This window comes from Kogia breviceps, chromosome 4 (genome assembly GCF_026419965.1).
Source record: "Kogia breviceps isolate mKogBre1 chromosome 4, mKogBre1 haplotype 1, whole genome shotgun sequence".
NCBI lineage: Eukaryota > Metazoa > Chordata > Mammalia > Artiodactyla > Physeteridae > Kogia > Kogia breviceps.
In genome coordinates, this window is record NC_081313.1 from 182,261,200 (window position 1) to 182,280,439 (window position 19,240).

Genomic DNA, 19,240 nt, shown 5'->3' on the forward strand with positions numbered 1-19,240 from the left:
CCTTTAAACCCCTTTAACTTCATTTTTTAAAAAATTTTTTCGAGATCATTGTACTTTTTTTTTTTTTTTTTTTTTTTGCGGTACGCAGGCATCTCACATTACAGAGCATAGGCTCAGCGGCCATGGCTCACGGGCCCAGCCGCTCCGCGGCATGTGGGATCTTCCCGGACCGGGACATGAACCTGCGTCCCCTGTATCGGCAGGCGGACGCTCAACCACTGCGCCACCAGGGAAGCCCGATCATTGTACTTTTTAAAAAAATATTTATTTATTTTGGTTGTGCTGGGTCTTAGTTGCGGCAGGTGGGCTCCTTAGTTGCGGCATGCAAACCCTTAGTTGCAGCATGCATGGGGGATCTAGTTCCCTGGCCAGGGATGGAACCCAGACCCCCTGCATTAGGAGCGCGGAGTGTTAGCCACTGGACCACCAGGGAAATCCCAAGATCATTGTAGATTCTAATGCAGAGATATCTCTCATAGCCTTCACCAGGCTTCTCCCAACAGTGACATTTTATAAAACTGTAGTACCACATCGAGATCAGGATATTGGAATTGCTACATCCCACCCACGGATTCGTATTTCCCGTTTTACTTGTCCTCGTGTGTGTTTTCTCTGCAATTCTATCAGCTGCGTAGGTTTGTGTCTCCACTACAGTCCAGGGGCAGAGTGGCTCTGTCATAAGGGTCCCACACGTTGCCCCTTTCCTGTCATCTCCTACCCCGGCCACCACTCATCTGCTCTCCGTTCCCATATTTTTGTCACCTCAAGGACGTTACACAGATGGAATGGTACATCATGTAACCTTCGGGGACTTCCTTCCCACACTCAGCATCATTCCCAGAGATCCACCCCGGGTGTGTGTGTGTGTGTATCAACAGTATGTTCACAACTCAGATCTGCTGAGTGGGTGTCGACGGACCACGGGTGCACCTGTCGAAGGATGTCTGGGTCATTTCCAGTTTCGGGCTATCACAAATAAAGCTGCTATGATCACATGAGTACACGTTTTTGTGTGAACAGAAGTTTTCATTTCTCTGAAATAGGTGCCCAAGAGTCCCTCTGGAACTGTGTTCGGTTGTTTTTGTTTTGTTTTGGCCGCACAGCTTGTGGGATCTTAGTTCCCCAACCAGGGATCAAACATGTGCCCTCAGCAGTGAAATCATGGAGTCCTAACCACTGGACCACCAGGGAATTCCCTGATTTTGGTTGTTTGTTTGTTTGTTTCAAATTCCTTTGTCACAGGAAATCCCCCCCACCCCCACCCCCACCCCAAGCCCACTCCCTGAGTTGAGTTTTGGGGGATGGGGCGAGGAGAGGGAGGGAGGTGGGCAGGGCCTGTGGGCAAAGGGGAGATTTCACCCTCATGCCTGGCCTGGTACAGGGACCAGGACTTGAACGCCAGAACAAGCGAGCTTCAGGCCAATGTCTATGTCAGAATGGAATGGCCTCCCCTTCTCACATAACATCTTTGCAAACTTGGGCTCTTTGGAGACCTAGGATGTCCCCAAATAATCTGGGAGGGAGGGGCCCCTCCAAGAGATGGGCGGTTGTCATTCAGGGGTGACTAAGCCTGAGGCCTGCAGGGCCTCACCCTAACCCTCCCCATGCCCAGCAGGCACACGCAGCTCAACCCACCAAGAGGTGGGTCTGTTCCCCCCACCTTGAAGCTGGGTGTGACCCTGACAGCACCCAACAATTCAATGTGGAAGGACTGAGGCTCTGCGGCTCCCACCTCTGCTTGGAAGTTTACGCCAAGGCGTAAGCCTGGCTTTCCCCAGACGGCCATGTTGGGAGGAAGCCCAGGCAGCCTGTGGAGGAGTGCTTGGCTGCCAGCATGAGACCAAAGGCTTCTCGGGCCTCCCTGGTCCAGCCGCTAGGTCGGCTACTCACTTAACCCCACATGGGTCACAAGAACCGCCCAGCTGAGGCCACTCACCCACCGAATCGTGAGTGCTAACACACTGATGCTGTTCTACACCTCCCCGTTTTAGGGTGGTTTGTGACGTACTGCTAATCCTGTGTCTCCCAGGGACGGCTCTGTGCGCTGTGCTCCAGGGAGGCCTTATTTAGTCAATGACACCCATTATTTTCCAGCCAGGATTCTGGACGCTCACCTGGTAGCAAGAAGAGCACCTTTTTATCAATTTTAAGATGCACATTGTGTTCACTTTTTTTTTTTTTTTTTTTTTTTTTTTTTTTTTTTTTTTTTGCGGTACGCGGGCCTCTCACTATTGTGGCCTCTCCCGTTGTGGAGCACGGGCTCCAGACGCGCAGGCTCAGCGGCCATGGCTCACGGGCCCAGCCGCTCCGCGGCATGTGGGATCCTCCCAGACCGGGGCACGAACCCGTGTCCCCTGCATCGGCAGGCGGATTCTCAACCACTGCGCCACCAGGGAAGCCTGTGTGTTCACTTTTTAACTTCTCTGAAAATGGCATGAATCTTATAAGTTTACAGTCAACTGCAAGGCAGTATGTGAAAACGTCTATTGATGCTTCCTTGAAAGTTCCAGAAAGTGCCATCAGCAAAGCATCTTCAACTTTAGGAAACACAGAAATAATAATTACAATATCGATAGTGGCCAAGTGGTACAAGAGCGCAAAACATGTTCGCTATGATGAACATGGACCAAAATAAAGACATTGATAGCAGAATTACAGCAGCTGCCGTTTAAGCAGCTCCCGTTCCAGAGGGGCTCATCTTGATTCCCCCAGAGAGGGCTCAGAGAGGGGCAGCGTGCTCCCTCAGTACACACAGCCTGCGCGGCCCCAGCCCACCGCTGCCTGGCTTCGGGGGCCTGGCGGGGGCCTGGTGGGCGGTCAGGCAGTGCAGCTCGGTTTGGGGGGTGGCCGGGTCCGAGGGTCCCAACCGGCGGGGTCGCCGGGGAGCGCAGGGGCAGACGCGGCGGAAGGCCTGACGGAAGTGGGAGGCCAGGAAGGCGTAGAGCAGGGGGTTCAGCGCCGAGTTGCTGTAGGACATGCAGTGAGCCCAGATCTTGAGCGCGTAAGCTGTGTAGCTGCGCGGGTGCCATGCGCCCGCCGGGCCCAGCGCCTGCAGCACCAGGAACAGCTGGATGGGGCCCCAGCAGGCGGCGAAGAGCAAGACCACGGCCGCCACCAGCCGCGAGACCTTGGCCCGCACAGCGCCCGCTCGCTCCGCCAGCAGCTGCCCCTGGCGGGGGGGAGGGGGTATGAGGGAAGGCGAAGGACCGGCGGGGGCGACACCCAGGGCTCTCCGCTACTTGACCCTCTTAAATTCCACCCCCGCGCCACCCCCCCTCAGATGCACCTCACTCCGCCCCCACTTGCCATCCCCCCCACCCCCTGCCCGGCCGCGCCCCCATCCACCCAGCCGCGCACCTGCAGGGCGCTGTCGCCGGGCGCGGGGCGCACTGCGGACCGGCCCAGGTGACGCAGCATGGCCCCGTAGCAGGCGCAGGTGGCGACCAGAGGCAGCAGGTAGAGCGCCAGCAGGTTGTAGAGCGCGAAGGCGCGCTCGAAGGAGCGGCTGGGAAAGGCCTCGCTGCAGTAGATGCGCGGTCCGGGCGAGAGGCGATGTAGGGCGAGAACGGGCGCCGACACGGCCGCGGAGCCTGCATCACAGGCTCGGCTGAAGACCGGGCCCGGGGGACGAGGGGCGCGAGGGGGCCCGGGCCCTGGGCTCCCCGGTGCCTCTAACCCCGGTTAGGGTTAGGGTTAGGGCAGCGGACATTGAGCGCCTCCTAGGCGGCACGTCTGCCCAGGTCCGCGCCCTCAGTAGCCCTCGCAGGGAGCGCCATTGCGTCCATTTCCCAGATTGCAGGAGCGAGGCCCGGGGAGAGGCAGTGAGTGTGTGTGTGCGGCGTGAGCCCAGGGCACGAAAACTTGTCCCCCCTACCCCGTGCGGCCTCCGCGCTGCACTCACCCGCCCAGATGCCGAGGCTGACAGCCAGCGCCCGGCGGGGCGTGCGGCGGTGCAGGGCGCGCAGCGGGAACACAGTCACGTACCAGCGGTCCACGCTCATGGCGGTCAGGGTGGCGCACGTGGCCTGCACCGAGACCTGGGAGGGACGGGAGCCCTCCGTGTGGCCCCCTGCCTGGTCTGGACCTTTCCCCGTCTGCGCCCTCCTTGCGGGTCCCCCACTGTCCAGCCACTCGAATACAGGCAGGACCTGTCCCGGGAGGGTCTCCAGGGCCCACAAGTTGAAGGGGCAGGAGAGGAGGGGATGTCAGAGAGGAGCCCGGGGTGGTGGGGGAGGGCGGGGTCATTAGGGGGAGGCTGAGGCCCCCAAGACTGAGACCAGGAGAGGCAGATGCATCCTACGATCCCGAGACGGGTGGGGCAAGAAGTAGCAGGGCTCCGAGCACCCGCCACCCCACTCCCCGCCCAACCCCCATTGCCCCCGTCTTCCTCCCTGCCGCCCAGTCCAGGCTCCACCTACCCCAGCCCCGCCCACCCAGACTCTGTCCCCGCCCCTCCCACCGTCACGCCCAGCAGGAGGTCCAGCCCCGCCCACACCGCTCCTCGCCTGGCTCGCGAGCCCCTTCCCCCAGCCCGCTTGCTCCCAGCCCGCTTGCTCCCAGCCCGCTTGCTCCCAGCCCGCGCACCTGCTGGATGTAGTTGAGGAACTTGCACATGAAGTCGCCCAGCACCCAGGCGGGCAGCGGGTAGAGCAGAGCGGTGAAGGGCACGCAGCACAGCAGGAACGTCAAGTCTGTGACCGCCAGGTTGGCTGCAGGCGGGGGACGCGCGGGTGCTAGATGTGGGCTAGGTCTGCCTCGCCGCCCAGCGCCCTGGCCCAGCCCCCTGGGCCTCGCCTGTGTCCCAGTGAACAGCAGGGTGGCTCGGGAGGCCCCCAGAGAGGTCCGGGACATCCGTGGGCAGAGAAGTTGGGGCACCCTCCTCTCACCCTTTTGTATTTCAAACACCCCCCAGCAGGGGCTTCATAGCTGTTCTAGCAGCGGTGGGCCCTGCTCACCGCTGTGGGGGTTGCGAGCAGGCCCCGCCCCAATGAGCCTCAGTTTTCTTACCTGAAAATTGGGTAGAGTTGGTGTTGCCCGACAGCCGACATAGAATGCAGAACACTGACTGAGCACTCAGCCGGGTAGGGCACCCCCATCACACAAACGTGTAAACTGAGACTCTGGGGGCCCGCGGGCCACGCAGTCTTTCCCCCACTCCTTTTATTCATCGGACACCATGTTATAAGAACCACATTTCAATCGGACATCTTCCTCGAGCGGCATGGCCAGCGCTCCACGGGCCACACTCTCCAACCTCCCTTTTAACTACTCGGGCCACCGTGGAACGCTCCAACGCCAGAGTTTGCGACCTCCAGCCTAAGGTACAGGGACAACGGGGAAAGGACAGGGAGCCCCGCAGGGGAGAGATCCCTCTCTGAGAGGACTCCGACGCACCGCTAGGGGCGCCCCTGGCCACTCCGCCCTCCTGGCGACCCCCGGAATGGCCCGCAGGCACCGCGCGGCGCCCGGGCGCTCACCGATGTAGAAGTTGGTCACCGTCCGCATCTGCTTCTGGCGGCAGATGACGAAGATGACAAGCGAGTTCCCTGCCAGGCCCAGCAGCATCAGCGCGCCAAAGAAGAGAGGCACTAGCCAGGCGTCCACGGGCCACGGCGCCGGGGCCGGGCCGTCCGAATCGTTGGTGCCACAGCCGGGACAGCCGGATGCGTTGGCCAGCGCCCACCAGGACGCGTTGGGCCCGGACGCGGCCAAGGCGCGCATTGCCGCCCTCTTCCTCCCAGCCGCCCTCCGGGATTGCGCCCGGGGAAGGGGCAGTGGCCCTCCTCCCAGCCGCCCTCCGGGATTGCGCCCGGGGATGGGGCAGTGGCCCTCCTCCCAGCCGCCCTCCGGGATTGCGCCCGGGGATGGGGCAGTGACCCTCCTCCCGGCCGCCCTCCTGGGATGCGCCACAAGGTCTGGAGCGCGGCTTCGCTGGGCTCCGTGGATCCTCCGCTGGCGCTCAGCCGCCGCGCGTTTATACCCCGCATCCCACCGCGTCCCCTCCTTCCCACCTCTCCTGCAGCCGCTGGCCACTCCCTCCCCTGCCTGCGCGCCCTGCGGTTCACCAGCGCAGCACGCTTCTCTCCCATTCCCTGCTCCCCCCCACCTTGGGGGTCAGGATAAGAGCACGGGAGGGGGGAGGCTGGAGGAGGGGGTTGGGGCGGAGCAGGGGTGGGGTAGGCTTCCCAGAGGCTGCTGTGGACCCGGGAAGGACCGATCCTACCCCAGGGGAGGGAAGGGTAGAGACCCACCAGCAGGAATAGCAGGGGGACAAAGCCACAGAGTCTAGCGAATGAGGCAGAGGCCATGACTTTGACCTTCCATGGGGCTGGGGCTCCGGGTGGGTGGGCCCCGGCTGGCGGTGAGGTCAGCCCTCAGAGGTCCTCCGTATCTGCTGCCCCAGGACACTGGCGAGCCATGGAAGGTTCAGGGCAAGGAAGGGAAGCCCGGGATCTTGTGGTTAGAAGATGCCTGTTCTTAACCTCAAACAAAACAAAAGAAAAACAGAAACGCAACCAAAACTCAACCTCCCCAGGACTTTGCTGCACATCAGACCCCTTGAGAGTGTCCACCTCCCACCTAACGGGCATTGACTGACTGGCAGATGCCAGCACCGGACACAGACACCTGTGCTGCTGGTAGCGGGAACCAGGTGGAGGGCGGTTTATAAAGGATAATGTTGACACCCACACCCACCCCCAGAAATGTACCCCAGATACGAGCCTGTGAGGCATGAAACGGGGCACTGGGATGTTCTCAGTAGCCAAAGAAAAGATGATGCCGTCTGTCTAAAAAAGACTAAAAGGGGCTTCCCTGGTGGCGCAGTGGTTGAGAGTCCGCCTGCCGATGCAGGGGACACGGGTTCGCGCCCCGGTCCGGGAGGATCCCACGTGCCGCGGAGCGGCTGGGCCCGTGAGCCGTGGCCGCTGCGCCTGCGCTTCCAGAGCGGCTGGGCCCGTGAGCCGTGGCCGCTGCGCCTGCGCGTCCGGAGCGGCTGGGCCCGTGAGCCGTGGCCGCTGAGCCTGCGTGTCCGGAGCCTGGGCTCCGCAACGGGAGGGGCCACGACAGTGAGAGGTCCGCGTACCGCAGGAGAAAAAAAAAAAAAAAAAAGACTAAAAGGGGGAAAAGAAATGAATAAATATGCATGGGCATCAAATATCTCCAGAAGGAAGTACAAGGAGCCTGGGGGGAGACAGGCTTCAACATCATTCTAAAAATTCAGAAAAGGAAAAAAAAAATCCCTTTGGGGTGGTAATGAGGGCCAGGTTAGGATGAGGAGACCCAGGGATACTCCATGGGCATGGAGGAACTGTCCTGGGGAGGCTGCTGAGTTGAGTGGGGCTGGACCTTGGAGGGGGGCTCGGCGGGGGGTGGGGTGGGGGGGTGGTTGGCAGCAACGGCTCATGGACTGGCCCAGGGTCTGGGAGGGCGTTAGGAAGGTGAGGACAGGGACTTGGCAGTGCCGTGGTTAAGACTTCCCGTTTCCACTGCAGGGGACACAGTTTCGATGCCAGGTCAGGGATCCCACATGCTGGGCTGCAAGGCCAAAAAAAGAAGGTGAGGACAGGAAAAATGAGTGAGGCCCAAGAATCACAGCAAGGCCCAGGCTGTGTCCTGTAGAGTTACCACATCTATTCAGCAGCCGGTCATCATGGGCCAGAGCCGCAGACCAAACATCCTGGCCCCCAGAGCCCACGCCCAAGCACTCGCCCCAGAGGTACCATCTCCCAAGTTGTATCACCTTGATTTTTTCATATTTATCTACATGAGGTCACACACTGTGTGCTTTCTTGGGTCTTGTAATAGTTCCTCTTCCTTTTTCTTTTTTCCCCTCTTGCTCTTTACACGTTAAAGCAATTGGGTTGTTTGTCCTGTACAATGTTCACCAGGCTGGATCTGGGGGTTGCATCCCTGTGGTGTCTCTTATTGTGGTCCTAGTTCCCCATTTTTCTTTTTTTTTAAGAAATTAATTAATTAATTAATTAACTTTTGGCCGTGTTGGGTCTTTGTTGCTGTGTGCAGGCTTTCTCTAACTGCGGTGAGCGGGGGCTACTCTTGGTTGCGGTGTGTGTGCTTCTCACTGTGGTGGCTTCTCTTGTCGTGGAGCACAGGCTATAGGCACGTGGGCTTCAGTAGTTGTGGCACACAGGCTCAGGAGTTGTGGCTCGCGGGCTCTAGAGCGCAGGCTCAGTAGTTGTGGCACACGGGCTTAGTTGCTCCACAGCATGTGGGATCTTCCCGGACCAGGGCTTGAACCCACGTCCCCTGCATTGGCAGGCGGATTCTTAGCCACTGCACCACCAGGGAAGTCCTTCTCCCGCTTTTCTTGTAGAATGAAGGGTGGATTCTTGATTTTAGAGCAGGTTTAATTCTCTGTTCTTAACCCTCGGGTCAAAAACCAGTTCTGTCATCAAAGGCCCCCCACCCCCACCCCATCTCATAGGTCTGTCTCTTCTGCTCCACCTCTATTCTGCTCCTCCCCCCTTCACCTAGTACTCTGGCCATTCTGGATGCCCCAGGGCCTTTGCACTGACTGTTCCCTCTGCCTGGCATACCCCTCCCACTTTTGCAGGCCGCCAGTCCCCTTTCCAAAGGTCTCCTCTTCCCTAGCCCACAGCGGGGAGGTCCTGTTTGATCACTGCTGGGTCCGGAAAGCATAGCCCCCACCCCAAGGGCAGTGGGCATTTGCTAAATGAATAAACTCTAAAAGGCAGAAGGAGGTGGGGTTAGCTTTGTTCTATTTTTAGAGAAGAGTAGATTGAGGCACCCAGCCAGGACTCCAGAGGCTGCACTTTACAGAGGACAGGGAGGGGTCCGGTGGAAGGAAAGCCCTGTTGGTGCTGGGTGGGGGCAGCATGGGTCATTTCACCTGTCCAAGCCTCTGAAAAGGACGTCCACTTCCTTCCTCCTTCCTCCTTCCCCAGGCCTCTATTTCGCCATCTGTCCCCCTAGGACTGGGTGCCTTGCCCACAGCCCAGCCTGGGCGCAGGACAGGCGCGGCCTTCCGCCCCGGTTTCCCCGGGGCTGGGTGCCGCCCCCCTCAGTGTCCCCGTGCGTGCCTCGGGGCTGGGTGTCCCCCGCCTCGGTGTCCCCGGCCCGCAGCTCGGGCCCGGCCGGGACGTGGCCGCGACCCCCACCAGGCGCGTCCAGCCTCCAGGCTCCGCCCCGCCCCGCCTCCGGGCTCCCGTCACTTCCTGCCCGGCCCGGAGAAGGCCCTGCCGGGCGGCGGCAACAACAGCAGCGGCGTGCAAGCTATGGTCGCGCTGGAGAACCCGGAGGGCGGCCCGGAGGAGGCGGCGGCGGGGGTCGCCCCGGGCGGGAGGCGGACGCTGTGAGTGCGGCCGGCGGGCGGGCGGGGCGCGCTTCCGGGCTCCGGGGCCCCCTCCTCTTACCCCCTCCCGGGCTGCAGCCCCCGGCCCGCCCCGCCCCCTTTCCTGGGGGGTACCCCACTCGGGTGGAGCGGGGTGGTTGGTGGGCTTTTTTGTCAGCGGGTGTTTCCCGGGGAAACCCCATCCCCGTACTCCCGGGTCTTTGCCGGGGCGCAGGGGGCACCCCCGTGTCCGCGTGTGCGGACCCCCGGCGCTGAAGCCCCCGAGCTTCGGGGGTCCCGGGCGCCGCGTCGGGTGAGGCGGTGCCGCTGCGCGCGGTGTACCCGGAATCCGCGCTGGTGGTGTTCTGGGTGTTCACTCACTTGCGGCTGTTCCTGTCCCCCAGCCGGGAATTTACCCCCCGGCCAGTCCTGTGTACCCGGCGGGGTTGTGAGCCCCCCACCTCCCGGTGGACGCGCTCTTTGTTTTTCTCCGGGTAAATACCCAAATGAATGGGGGGCTTATAAACCCGGGCCAACACGAGCCTGTGTGTCCTGGGACGTGTACTGGAAGCAGGTGGGCGGCCCCATATGGGTACGCCCCCCTCCCCCAGGTTCGCAGATCTCTTTCTAACCCGAGTGTTGATGCAGAAAACCAGGTGGTCCACCCTGGCTGCTGGGGTTTCATTTCTGCTCCTTCGTGTGCCCTTCCGAGTGGCCCCGGGCAGGCTGTTACCTCTTCGGTGCCTCGGTTTCCGCATCTGTAAAATGGAATAACAGCGGCCCTCTCTTTGAGGGGCTGGGGTCAGTGACCCTGCACTTGGAGGTGCCCAGCAAAGCGGAGTGTCCATTCTTTAATAATTACCTTAAATAGTTGACTATTGTAGGTGTTTTATTATTTTAAAATAATTTTCTCATTTTGGTATTTTGTGATTGCTTTATTATTATATTTGTTATTACTTTATTGTTATTATTACCCAGAAGCTATACTGGTCTCTACAGATGTGGTTATTTACCCTCTTTTAAGGGGCCTTAACCACTCAAAGTGGGTATTTACCTGCCAGGTGGGTCCCTCCAAACTGCCCCCATCCCCCCTCACCTCCATGCCGGGGGAGGGGGGGGGCTGCTGCTCCTTCTGTGTGCCCACCCCAGCCTGAGTCACCTCCGCTCTGAGCCCTCCTTGGTTTCCTGCTAGAGAAAGTAGGTTCCTGTTTGGCCTGTTCCTGGGGGAGGGGCAGGTGCCAGAGAGGGGGTGTGTTTGCCTAGGGGAATGGGTGTCAAAGGCCCCATCTCAAAACCCAAGGGAGATTTGGGGGAGGCAAAGGAACCTGTCCTCCCCAAACCCAACCTGACTTAGCAGCTGTTTCCACTGTCAGGCCTGTCCATCCCTGTTGGACGCTGGCCCCTGCCATGGTGCAGACATTTCCCAAGGCCTGCTGGGTCCAGGAAGCCTCACGTGCCCCATCTGGGTGGTCAGTTTCCCCGTCTGTAAAGTGGTCTCTTTGGGTGGCTGGGGAAGCAGATGAACTGGCTCTTGGGTGAGTGTGTAAACAGAAGTTCGGGTATTCATTCAACAAACAGCTGTTGAGCACCTGCTGTGGGCCAGGTACTGGGGACACAGGAGCGGCCGAGAGGGACCTTATCCGTGTGGGTTAGTGAAGGAGGTGAGAATCAGGAGTAAACAAGTATGAGGACCAGCTGGTTTCTGATGCTAACCGGTGAAGCCGGAAACGGGGCTGATTGCACTAGTTGTGGGGGTGGGGCAGTTTCTCCCAGGAGGTAGCTTTTGAGCTGGGACCAGAAGGAGCCAGAGAAAGGGTTCTTCAGGCAGGAGGCTGAGCACATGCAAAGGTCCTGAGGCAGGCTGTTCCAGATCAGCTTGCAATGCAGTAGAAGGGCCCTGTGCCTGGAGCAGGGGCAATGAGGTGGAGAGAGATGGGTGTTGATATTCTGATGTGGATGTATTTTATATAAAGTTTATGCTGTCCTCCACCCCTCCTCCCCAGTGTTCATTACAAATCTGCTGCCCCCTCCGCCTACCCTCTCTGTGGCTCCAGGCTCTGCAGTCTGCCCCAGGCTCCTGCTGGAATCTGCTGGAATCCGAGAGGGTAGTGAGGCCCCAGGAGGCCTGTGGGACCAGGCACCAGATCTGCAATGCCAGGCCAGGGAGAGGCTGGGCCTTGTCCTGGGGGTGCTGGGGAGCCACAGGTGATGGAGGAGCAGGTCCGGGAGCAGCTGGGTCTTAGTCCAGTGGGCTGTGGTCGGAGGGGTCCAGCGAGACCTGAGCTTGAGCCCCTCTGACCACTGTGGCCCCAGAGGGAAGCAGGAGGCTGGATGGTTCAGGAGAGTGGTCCTGTTCAGACCAGGTTTGAATCCTGGTTCTGCCCTGGGTCCCGAGGTGACAGGGAGCCCCATTCCTTGGAGCCCCACGTCCTGAGGGCCTGAGCTCTCTCACTGAGTCCCACCCTGCTCTGAGGTTCCCCGACAGTTCCCCCCGGATGTGGTCTTGTTATCTGCCCCGCCAGGCCACTGTCCTGGCCTCCGTCCAGCTGCAGGGTGGAGACACAGGCCCTGGAGCCACAGTGAGGCCGCAGCTGAATCTGGAGCTTGGGGTGGCGGTGCCTGGGCCTCAGGAAGGTTGCGTCCGGCCTCAGTTGTGAGCTCTGTACTGACTTGAGTTGCCCTGCCCTGTCCCAGCTGCCCTCTTTGCAGCTGTGGGGTCTCGAGATAATGACTTTGCTCCTCGGTTTGCAAATCTGTATAACGGGCATCAGAACAGTAGTACTTGCCTCCTCGATGATGGTGAAGGCAGTCGCTTAACCCGGCTATGATCAATGCTGTGGCCCAGAGGGTGAGCTCCCAGTCACAGGAGAAAACCAAACAGGTGGCAGCTTGGGGAAGAGTGTGTGTCCTGGTTCCTCTTGGCTCTGAGTGCCCCCTCCCAGACCAGCAGGGGCTATCGTTATCCCCACTTTGCAGAGCACAGTGAAGCGTCTGTCGTAGCTGGGCTTCAAACTCAGGGCTGAGCTTCCAGGCTCTACCCCTGCCTGTGTGTGTCTCCTAGTCTCCTACTTTTTTTTTTTTTTTTTCTTAGCTGCACTACGCAGCTTGTGGGATCGTCTTTCCCTGACCAGGGATTGAACCCTGGCCCCGGCAGTGAAAACGACGAATTCTAACCACTGGTTGTGTGTTTCCTATTGATGGGTACTTGTGCCTGCATGAATTTACCCATCAGATAATTTTTCATAGATTTTTGCCTGAAGTGTCATCCATGGAGCCTGCCCCACTCCGACCTCAGACAGGGCTGAGACTCATCAGCCTATTTGCTTCGTGATCAAGATGTAACAGCCTTTCTGGCCAGGGCAAAAAACTTAAGGCTGGGGACTCTTTACATATGTATAGACCTTGGTGAGTGTGGAGTTCAATCCTAACCTCTTTGAGGCACCTTGTCCCACTGTCCTAGGGCTTCATGGCATTTTCTAGTGCCTGTTTGTGGGGCAGGGGTTATGCTTCTCTGTTTAATTTGTGTCTTGCGAATTTTGAACACTAGGAAAGTTTGGGTGGAATCCTGGACTCTGGGTTCTACTCAGTCTTGGAATCGTGAGATTTTGCTGGAGACCTGATTGGGCAGTTATTTTTTTGAGCATCTACTCTATGCCAGGCAGGGCTACAGCGGACACCAAACCCTGCCCGCGTGGAGATCACGGTGGGTGGTGGGCAGGGTGGTAGAACGTGTGGCCATCAGGAGAACAGAACAGTGAGGGGCTGGGGTCCCCCTGAGGAGGTTTGAGCAGAGGCCAAAAGGAGGTGGGAGTGAGCCATTCGGAGCCTAGGGTATGAGCACTAGGCGGGGGCACAGCTGGTGCAGAGGCCCAGAGGCCGGGCTGCCTGGCGGGTTGGAGCGGAGGCACAGGGTGAGGAGGAGGGGGAATCCTGGCGCCCTAGACCCTCTTAGGCTCAGAGTCCACCACTGGCTCCCCAGCGTGAGGGTTTCTGAGTCGGGTGGGACCCTCCTCTCAGCCTGTGGTCAGGGGCTGACCAGGGAGGAGGCCCTGCAGCTTCTTGCCCGGAAGTTTCCATTCAATATCCCCCCCTCCCTCCCGCGTGGCCGCCTGCCGCCTGGCCCTCGGGTCCCCAGCGGGAGGCCTGCCTGGGCCGCTAATCCGTCTCCAGGATTAGTGCCCGGTGCTCGGTGCTCAGGGTGGTGGTGGGGGAGCCACTCTGTCTGCCTCCCCCATCCAGCAAGGGGGCCCCTGGGGCACGAGTCAGGTGGGCCGGGGCATCACCTTAGCTCCTGGGGGCCGTTTTCTGGGTTATCTTCTGTTGGAAGCATGGGGTTGGGGGTGAGGGGATGCTCCATCAAATGAAGTCTCGAGAAACTCCCAGAGGAGGGAGACTCTGGGCCTCACCAGCTTGCAGCTCAAACCTGGAAGCCTGGGGGAGTGGGCAGCAGCTTTCTTGGCCTCCCACCCAATGTGTGGCTCCCCTTCTCCGAGCCTTGGTTTACTAACCCGTCCTCAACGGTACCTGCTTCCGGGTGTTGTGACGGTGAGACACAATGACATTTTAAGGGCTGCGCGTGTGATAGGGGGTGAGCTTCCCTTTGTGGAGGGAAACCAAGCAGGGGATGACTGTGGGAGACTGGCGATGGTAGGGTTGTGCCTGGGTGTCCTGGTCTGTCTTGGCCCTGAGGACTGCCCCCCCACACCCGGCCCACAGGCCCCTTCCGGGCTGCCTGCCCGCTCTAGCTGGCTCCCAGGTGAAGAGGCTCTCGGCCTCCAAGCGGAAGCAACACTTCATCAACCAGGCTGTGCGGAACTCAGACCTCGTGCCCAAGGCCAAGGGGCGGAAGAGCCTCCAGCGCCTGGAGAACAGTGAGCAGGGGTCGAGGGGCGCCTCCTGGGGGCTCCTAGGCCTCAGACAGCACTGGTGTGCACGTTCTGTTATCTGAGCCTGGCCCTGAGCTGGACAACGAGAGGGAGCTCTGGGCATTGGAGCTGGGGCTTTAAAGGAGGTGTAGGAGTTCAACAAGCCAAGCCAGGGGGAGGTAGGAGGAGTTCTGGAGGCTGGATGGTTCCTGTGCCTTCTGGGAAAGACAGCTGGAGCGTGGAGGAGGGGAGGCTGGTGAGAGTAAAGGCCCCAAATATAGAGGTGTGGGGGAGGAAACATGGTCCTCTGGACCCCATGGAGCCTGGTGGGGGAGGGGGGGGCCCGAGGCGGGGGTCCTGAATGCAACCCCCAGCCCAGAGACTATCTGTTTCCATCTAGCCCAGTACCTCCTGACCCTGCTGGAGACAGATGGAGGCACACCTGGCCTGGAGGATGGGGACCTGGCGCCCCCTGCAGCACCCAGCATCTTTGCAGAGGCCTGCAGCAACGAGACCTATGTCGAGGTGGGGCCCCGTATCCTGCCCTGGGTTTCCCCGCCCACCACCAGGCACTGCCTATGCTGGACCCTGTGCCAGGAGCACCCACCCCGTCCCTGGTCCCTTGATGAATGCCCTGGGTCTCCCTCCAGAGGCCTGAAACCTACCCACCCCAGAACCTTCTAGCACCTGTGCCTCATCTGCTTTTCACACTTGGAATTACTGATGTGATTGGGGGTGTGTTTGGTTCATTTCGATTCCCCGCCCCACACAGGTGGGTCCGCAAGTGCCCCACAAGCTCCTGGCCGGCCCAGTGGTCACATGTGTGCACAAGGAGTATTTCTGTGCACTTGTGGCCCCCCCAGTGTGCATTAGCCAAATGGAGAGACTGAGGCTCGGGGGCTTGCAGTCACTGGTCAGGGCCTGCCTGCCTCTCTTCCAGGTCTGGAACGACTTCATGAACCGCTCTGGGGAGGAGCAGGAGCGGGTTCTCCGCTACCTGGAGAATGAGGGCAAGAGCAAGGCACGGAGGAGGGGGCCTGCCCGCGGGGAAGACCGCCGGAGAGGTGCCCATACCCTGAGTCGGGGGTGGGGGTGTGGGGCAGAGGTATGATGGGGGGCCCTGGCCTGGTGTGGGAGGGCTGGGCCAGGGCAGGTGGGAGGAGCCCAGCGTGTGGGTGGGGCAGGGCAGGTGGGAGGGGCCTGGTGTGTGGGCGGGGCCTGTGGCTCACTCCCACCTCTGCCCCACCGCGTGGACTCTTGCAGAGGACCCGGCCTACACGCCCCGTGAGTGCTTCCAGCGTATCAGCCGGCGTCTACGAGCCGTTCTCAAGCGGAGCCGTATTCCCATGGTGAGTCCCAGGCCCGGCCTTGGCCTTGTCTCTTTCCACTTGCCTGGTCTTTTTTGAAGGCCCTTTTTCTCAGCTTCTCAGTCGGGCAGGGTGAGGGGAGACCAGTAACCCAGTGAAAGTGGTGTGATGGAGCAGACAGGGCAGGATACAGACTAGTGAGATCCGAGTGCAGGACCCAGGACTGGTCAAGGGTTCTCCTTGAGGGTGGGAGGGACAGGGGCAACGAAGGTAGGTATTGAAGGATGTGTAGGAGTTCACCAGGCCAAAGACTCAGAGATTCAAAGGTGTGGATGTGTCTGAGTGCCTGGTATCCTTGGAAACGGTTAAGTAGCCTCGTGTAGTGAATCAGAGGCCACGTTTGAACCCAGGGCTTTGGGCTCCAGAGGCTGTCATGGATGTGGGGGGCCTAGACATCTTGGCTAGGGTGCCATATCGGCCTGGCCCCTGGGCCTGTCTGTCCTGCAGGAAATGCTGGAGACTTGGGAGGAGCGGCTGCTGAGGTTCTTCTCTGTGTCCCCCCAGGCTGTGTACACGGCCATGCTGGACAACAGGTGACTGGGTGGGTGGGGGCGGGTGCGGTGAGCTCCCTCGGTGTCTGGCTCTGGCCACTCAGCATCCATTCCCTGCAGCTTTGAGAGGCTCCTGCTTCACGCCATCTGCCAGTACATGGACCTCATCTCAGCCAGTAAGTGCCTGGAGGCCCCTGGGACCCCAGTTGGCTGATTCAGTCTGGGGGAAACCAAGGCTGGGCTTCCCCGGGGTCTGCTTACCCGGTGGCAGGCTTTGGAAGAGGAGGGACAGCGTGGACACAGAGGCGGCAGTGCGTTGCTGCCTTAATTAATCAGAAGCGCCTGTACGTCTGGCCCCACGATGGATGATGCAGTGCACACAGACACCCCTCCATCTGCATCTTCAGGGCTGGGGAGAGAGGGGCCTGTGTGGGGCTGATGAAGCTGGGCCTCCAGGGACCCCGAGATGAGATGAGGGGACCCCGATGTCTGCAGAGTTCGCATTTAGCTGTAGCCCCCCCCCTCCACTGTGCCACACATGTGACTTCTGGCAAGTCCCTCCTCCAGGGGCCTGTGTGCCCCTTTTACGATGGGAGTGATCTTGGGACACAGCCCCCCCACCCCCCCCCATGGAGGGTCCTCGCAGACCCTTGCTGGCCCTCGGCATCCCATTGGGTCCTCTCTCTCCACACCCATCTCTCTGCCTCCTGCCTGGAGTTGCTGAGGAGACGGTTTCCATGGCAACCCCAGGATGGTTCCTCTCAGGCTGCCTGGGAGGGAGTTGCAGCCCCCACACTTGCTTTTGTTCCCACTCACTCGGGATGGAGGGGCTGGCCTGGGGGTGCCTCTCTGCGGGCGTGGAGCTGTGACCTGAACATAGGAGGTGGGGCCTGGCAAGATGGGGAGCAGGGGAGAGGGAGCTGCCAGGCCAGAGGCTGGGAGGTCGGCCCAGCTTGGGTTGTGTATGGCTATGGTTCAGGTTTTGGGGTGACGGGAGGTGGGTGGGGCCTGGGCCACCGGGGGCCTAGGTGATTCCCTCTGAGGGCGGGGACAGAGGCGGGAGACCAAGGGTCAGGGCGGGACCCTCGTTCAGTCCCCTTGGCCTCGGGCCGGTGTGTCTCGGTGGTGCGTGCGCCTCTGTGCCCGTAGGACACGGGATAAGTAACGGGAGAGGAAGGAACAGCTCGAGCTGCTCTCAGCGCCTGGCCTGGGACCTGGGGGGTTGGGGCAGCCCAGCTTGTGGGGACCCGGGGCAGAACAGGCCGAGGGCTGGGCTCTGTGTGCCACAACGCTCGCCTTCCTCCCCGTCTTTCCTGTCCCCCGGCAGGTGATGACCTGGAGGGCAAGCGGCAGATGAAGGTCAGCAATCGGCACCTGGACTTCCTGCCGCCCGGGCTGCTCCTGTCCGCGTACCTGGAGCAGCGCAGCTGATGGCGGCCCTGCCCCGGGCCCCGCCTCCCCAGTGCCAAGACCTCCCGTGACACCGCTAAAATACCTTTATTATTTTTAGAATTTTCCCTTGGAAACGTGCTCTTCCCTCTGGGGTGGCTCCTGCACCGCACCCCTTCCCCGCCCAGCTTTCCGGGTTAAAGCTGGCGGCTGGGCTGCCCCGCAAGAGCACAATCCGCCCTCCTCCCGCCCCGGGGCTTAGACTCGGGAGGAGACACCCGGCCTGGCCACTTCCCTGTCCCTTCCTGGGTCAGCGTTTTTGGCCCCGTGTGACGCTTAAGCGAGGAGGGAGAGGCTGGGTTTTTATCATTTTTAATGAATTAGGCGTGATTTATTGTCGATTTTTAAATTTCCCTTTTGAGAAGAAAAACCAAAAACTCGCCCCAAGTGATAAATTGGGGGGCTTCATTCCAGTCCCTGCTTGACCCTCTCCCAGTTTTTGGCTTGGGTGCAGGGTCTCTGGGGCCCTGCCCCTCGCCCTGGGAGCATTACGTTGTGTGTGTGTGTGCGTGCGTGCGTGTGTGTGTGTGTGCGCGCGCGCGCGTGTGCCCCGCAACCCAGGATGGAAGCTGCGTCTTAAAGGCTGGTGTCACCCTCTTTTTGGAATGTGTGTTGCCCTCCCCGCTCCCCTTTGGTGGCTGTTAGGGCCCCGTCTGCTCTACACACCCCCCTCCCTTCATACTGAGGATGTGGGACTTCCAGCCAGAAGCCTCCACCCTCAGACTGTCCCGTTCCTCTCTCCATGTCCCCTTGCCCCTGCCCCCAGCCTGGCTCTGGGGTGTCCTCGTGCTGGTCACCCTGGCCTGGCACAGGAGGCAGGGCTGGAGACCGCACCGCTGCCCTGCACCCCCGTGTGTGTGGCTCGTTGTGCTTTGGGAAAAGTGGAGTGTTCAATAAATTTCTGGTGCTCTGGTCGCTGCTGTGGGGTTTTCTTCTGGGGTAGGGCTGGGCGCACGAAGGGCACTCACGATGCCCTTGTGTCCTGGTCATTGAAGGATGCCGGCCTCAGGGGATGAAGCTTGGTTCTGAGTGACACCCCCCGTGGAGGCAGGTGTGTGGGGAGACTCTGCTAGGAGTGGCCCGGCCCTTGGCTCTGCTGCCCTGGCTGGTCCCCTCCCAGGTGCCCAGGCTCAAACCCCAGCTCTCCCACCTTCCAGCTGTGTGACCTCCAAAAAGGTCACTTGTGGGACTTCCCTGGCGGTGGTCCAGTGGTTCAGATTCTGCATTTCCACTGCTGGGCTGCGGGTTCGATCCCTGGTTGGGGAAATAAGATCTCACGTGCCCCGTGGCATGGCCCCCCCCCCAAAAAAAAGTCACTTGTGTGAGCTCCCTGGGTGGCTGCACAAAATACACCCCACTGCAGCTTAAAACCACAGGAGTTTATTGTCGCCTGGTTCTGGAGGCCAGAAATGCAAGATCAAGATGTGGCAGGGCCATACTCCCTCTAGAGGCTCCAGGGGGGTGTCCTCCCTCCCTCTTCCAGCTTCTAGGGGCTCCGGCCTCCCCTGGCTTGTGGCTGCATCCCTCCAGCCTGTTTCCATCTTCATGTGGCCTCCTTCCCGTGTCTTCCTTCTGTGTGTGTCTGGGAACGGCTGTGCATCCTGCAGGATCCCCCAGCCTGGATCATCTGCTGTTCTCTTGTGATCACGCTGAGAGAAGTTCCCTTCTCACCCGGCCACATCAGGGGTCCCTGCTGCCCACAGGGCTCCTCACTATTGCACTCACCCCTGATCTCCTCCACCTCCCTGAAGGCGGAGT

General features: G+C 60.4%; 2 protein-coding genes across 8 annotated transcripts; one reads left to right on the forward strand and one right to left on the reverse strand.

Moving 5' to 3' along the window:
• Window positions 1-279: 279 nt before the first annotated feature.
• On the reverse strand, window positions 280-9,142 carry KISS1R (KISS1 receptor). Of its 5 annotated transcripts, none has more exons than XM_067033254.1 (6): window positions 8,870-9,142; window positions 5,478-6,482; window positions 4,585-4,709; window positions 3,902-4,037; window positions 3,358-3,590; window positions 280-3,169 (listed from the first exon to the last, which is right to left on the reverse strand). In XM_067033254.1, the coding sequence occupies exons 2-6, from the start codon at window positions 5,719-5,721 to the stop codon at window positions 2,720-2,722; spliced, it is 1,188 nt and encodes a 395-aa protein (XP_066889355.1). In that variant the 5' UTR covers window positions 5,722-6,482; window positions 8,870-9,142; the 3' UTR covers window positions 280-2,719. The 5 variants fall into 5 exon arrangements, with proteins under 5 accessions (XP_066889355.1, XP_066889356.1, XP_066889357.1 ...); XM_067033255.1 differs by lacking the exon at window positions 8,870-9,142 and adding an exon at window positions 7,742-8,288; XM_067033256.1 differs by lacking the exon at window positions 8,870-9,142 and having other exon boundaries at window positions 5,478-5,730; window positions 5,780-7,073.
• Window positions 9,143-9,191: 49 nt separating this feature from the next.
• On the forward strand, window positions 9,192-18,397 carry R3HDM4 (R3H domain containing 4). 3 transcript variants are annotated; one of them, XM_059061873.2, is made up of 8 exons: window positions 9,192-9,331; window positions 14,027-14,181; window positions 14,576-14,700; window positions 15,116-15,239; window positions 15,439-15,524; window positions 15,990-16,075; window positions 16,154-16,209; window positions 17,361-18,397. In XM_059061873.2, exons 1-8 carry the CDS (start codon window positions 9,255-9,257, stop codon window positions 17,462-17,464), a joined length of 813 nt encoding a protein of 270 aa, XP_058917856.1. In that variant the 5' UTR covers window positions 9,192-9,254; the 3' UTR covers window positions 17,465-18,397. The 3 variants fall into 3 exon arrangements, with proteins under 3 accessions (XP_058917856.1, XP_066889360.1, XP_066889359.1); XM_067033258.1 differs by lacking the exon at window positions 9,192-9,331 and adding an exon at window positions 12,432-12,715; XM_067033259.1 differs by lacking the exon at window positions 16,154-16,209.
• Window positions 18,398-19,240: the final 843 nt, after the last annotated feature.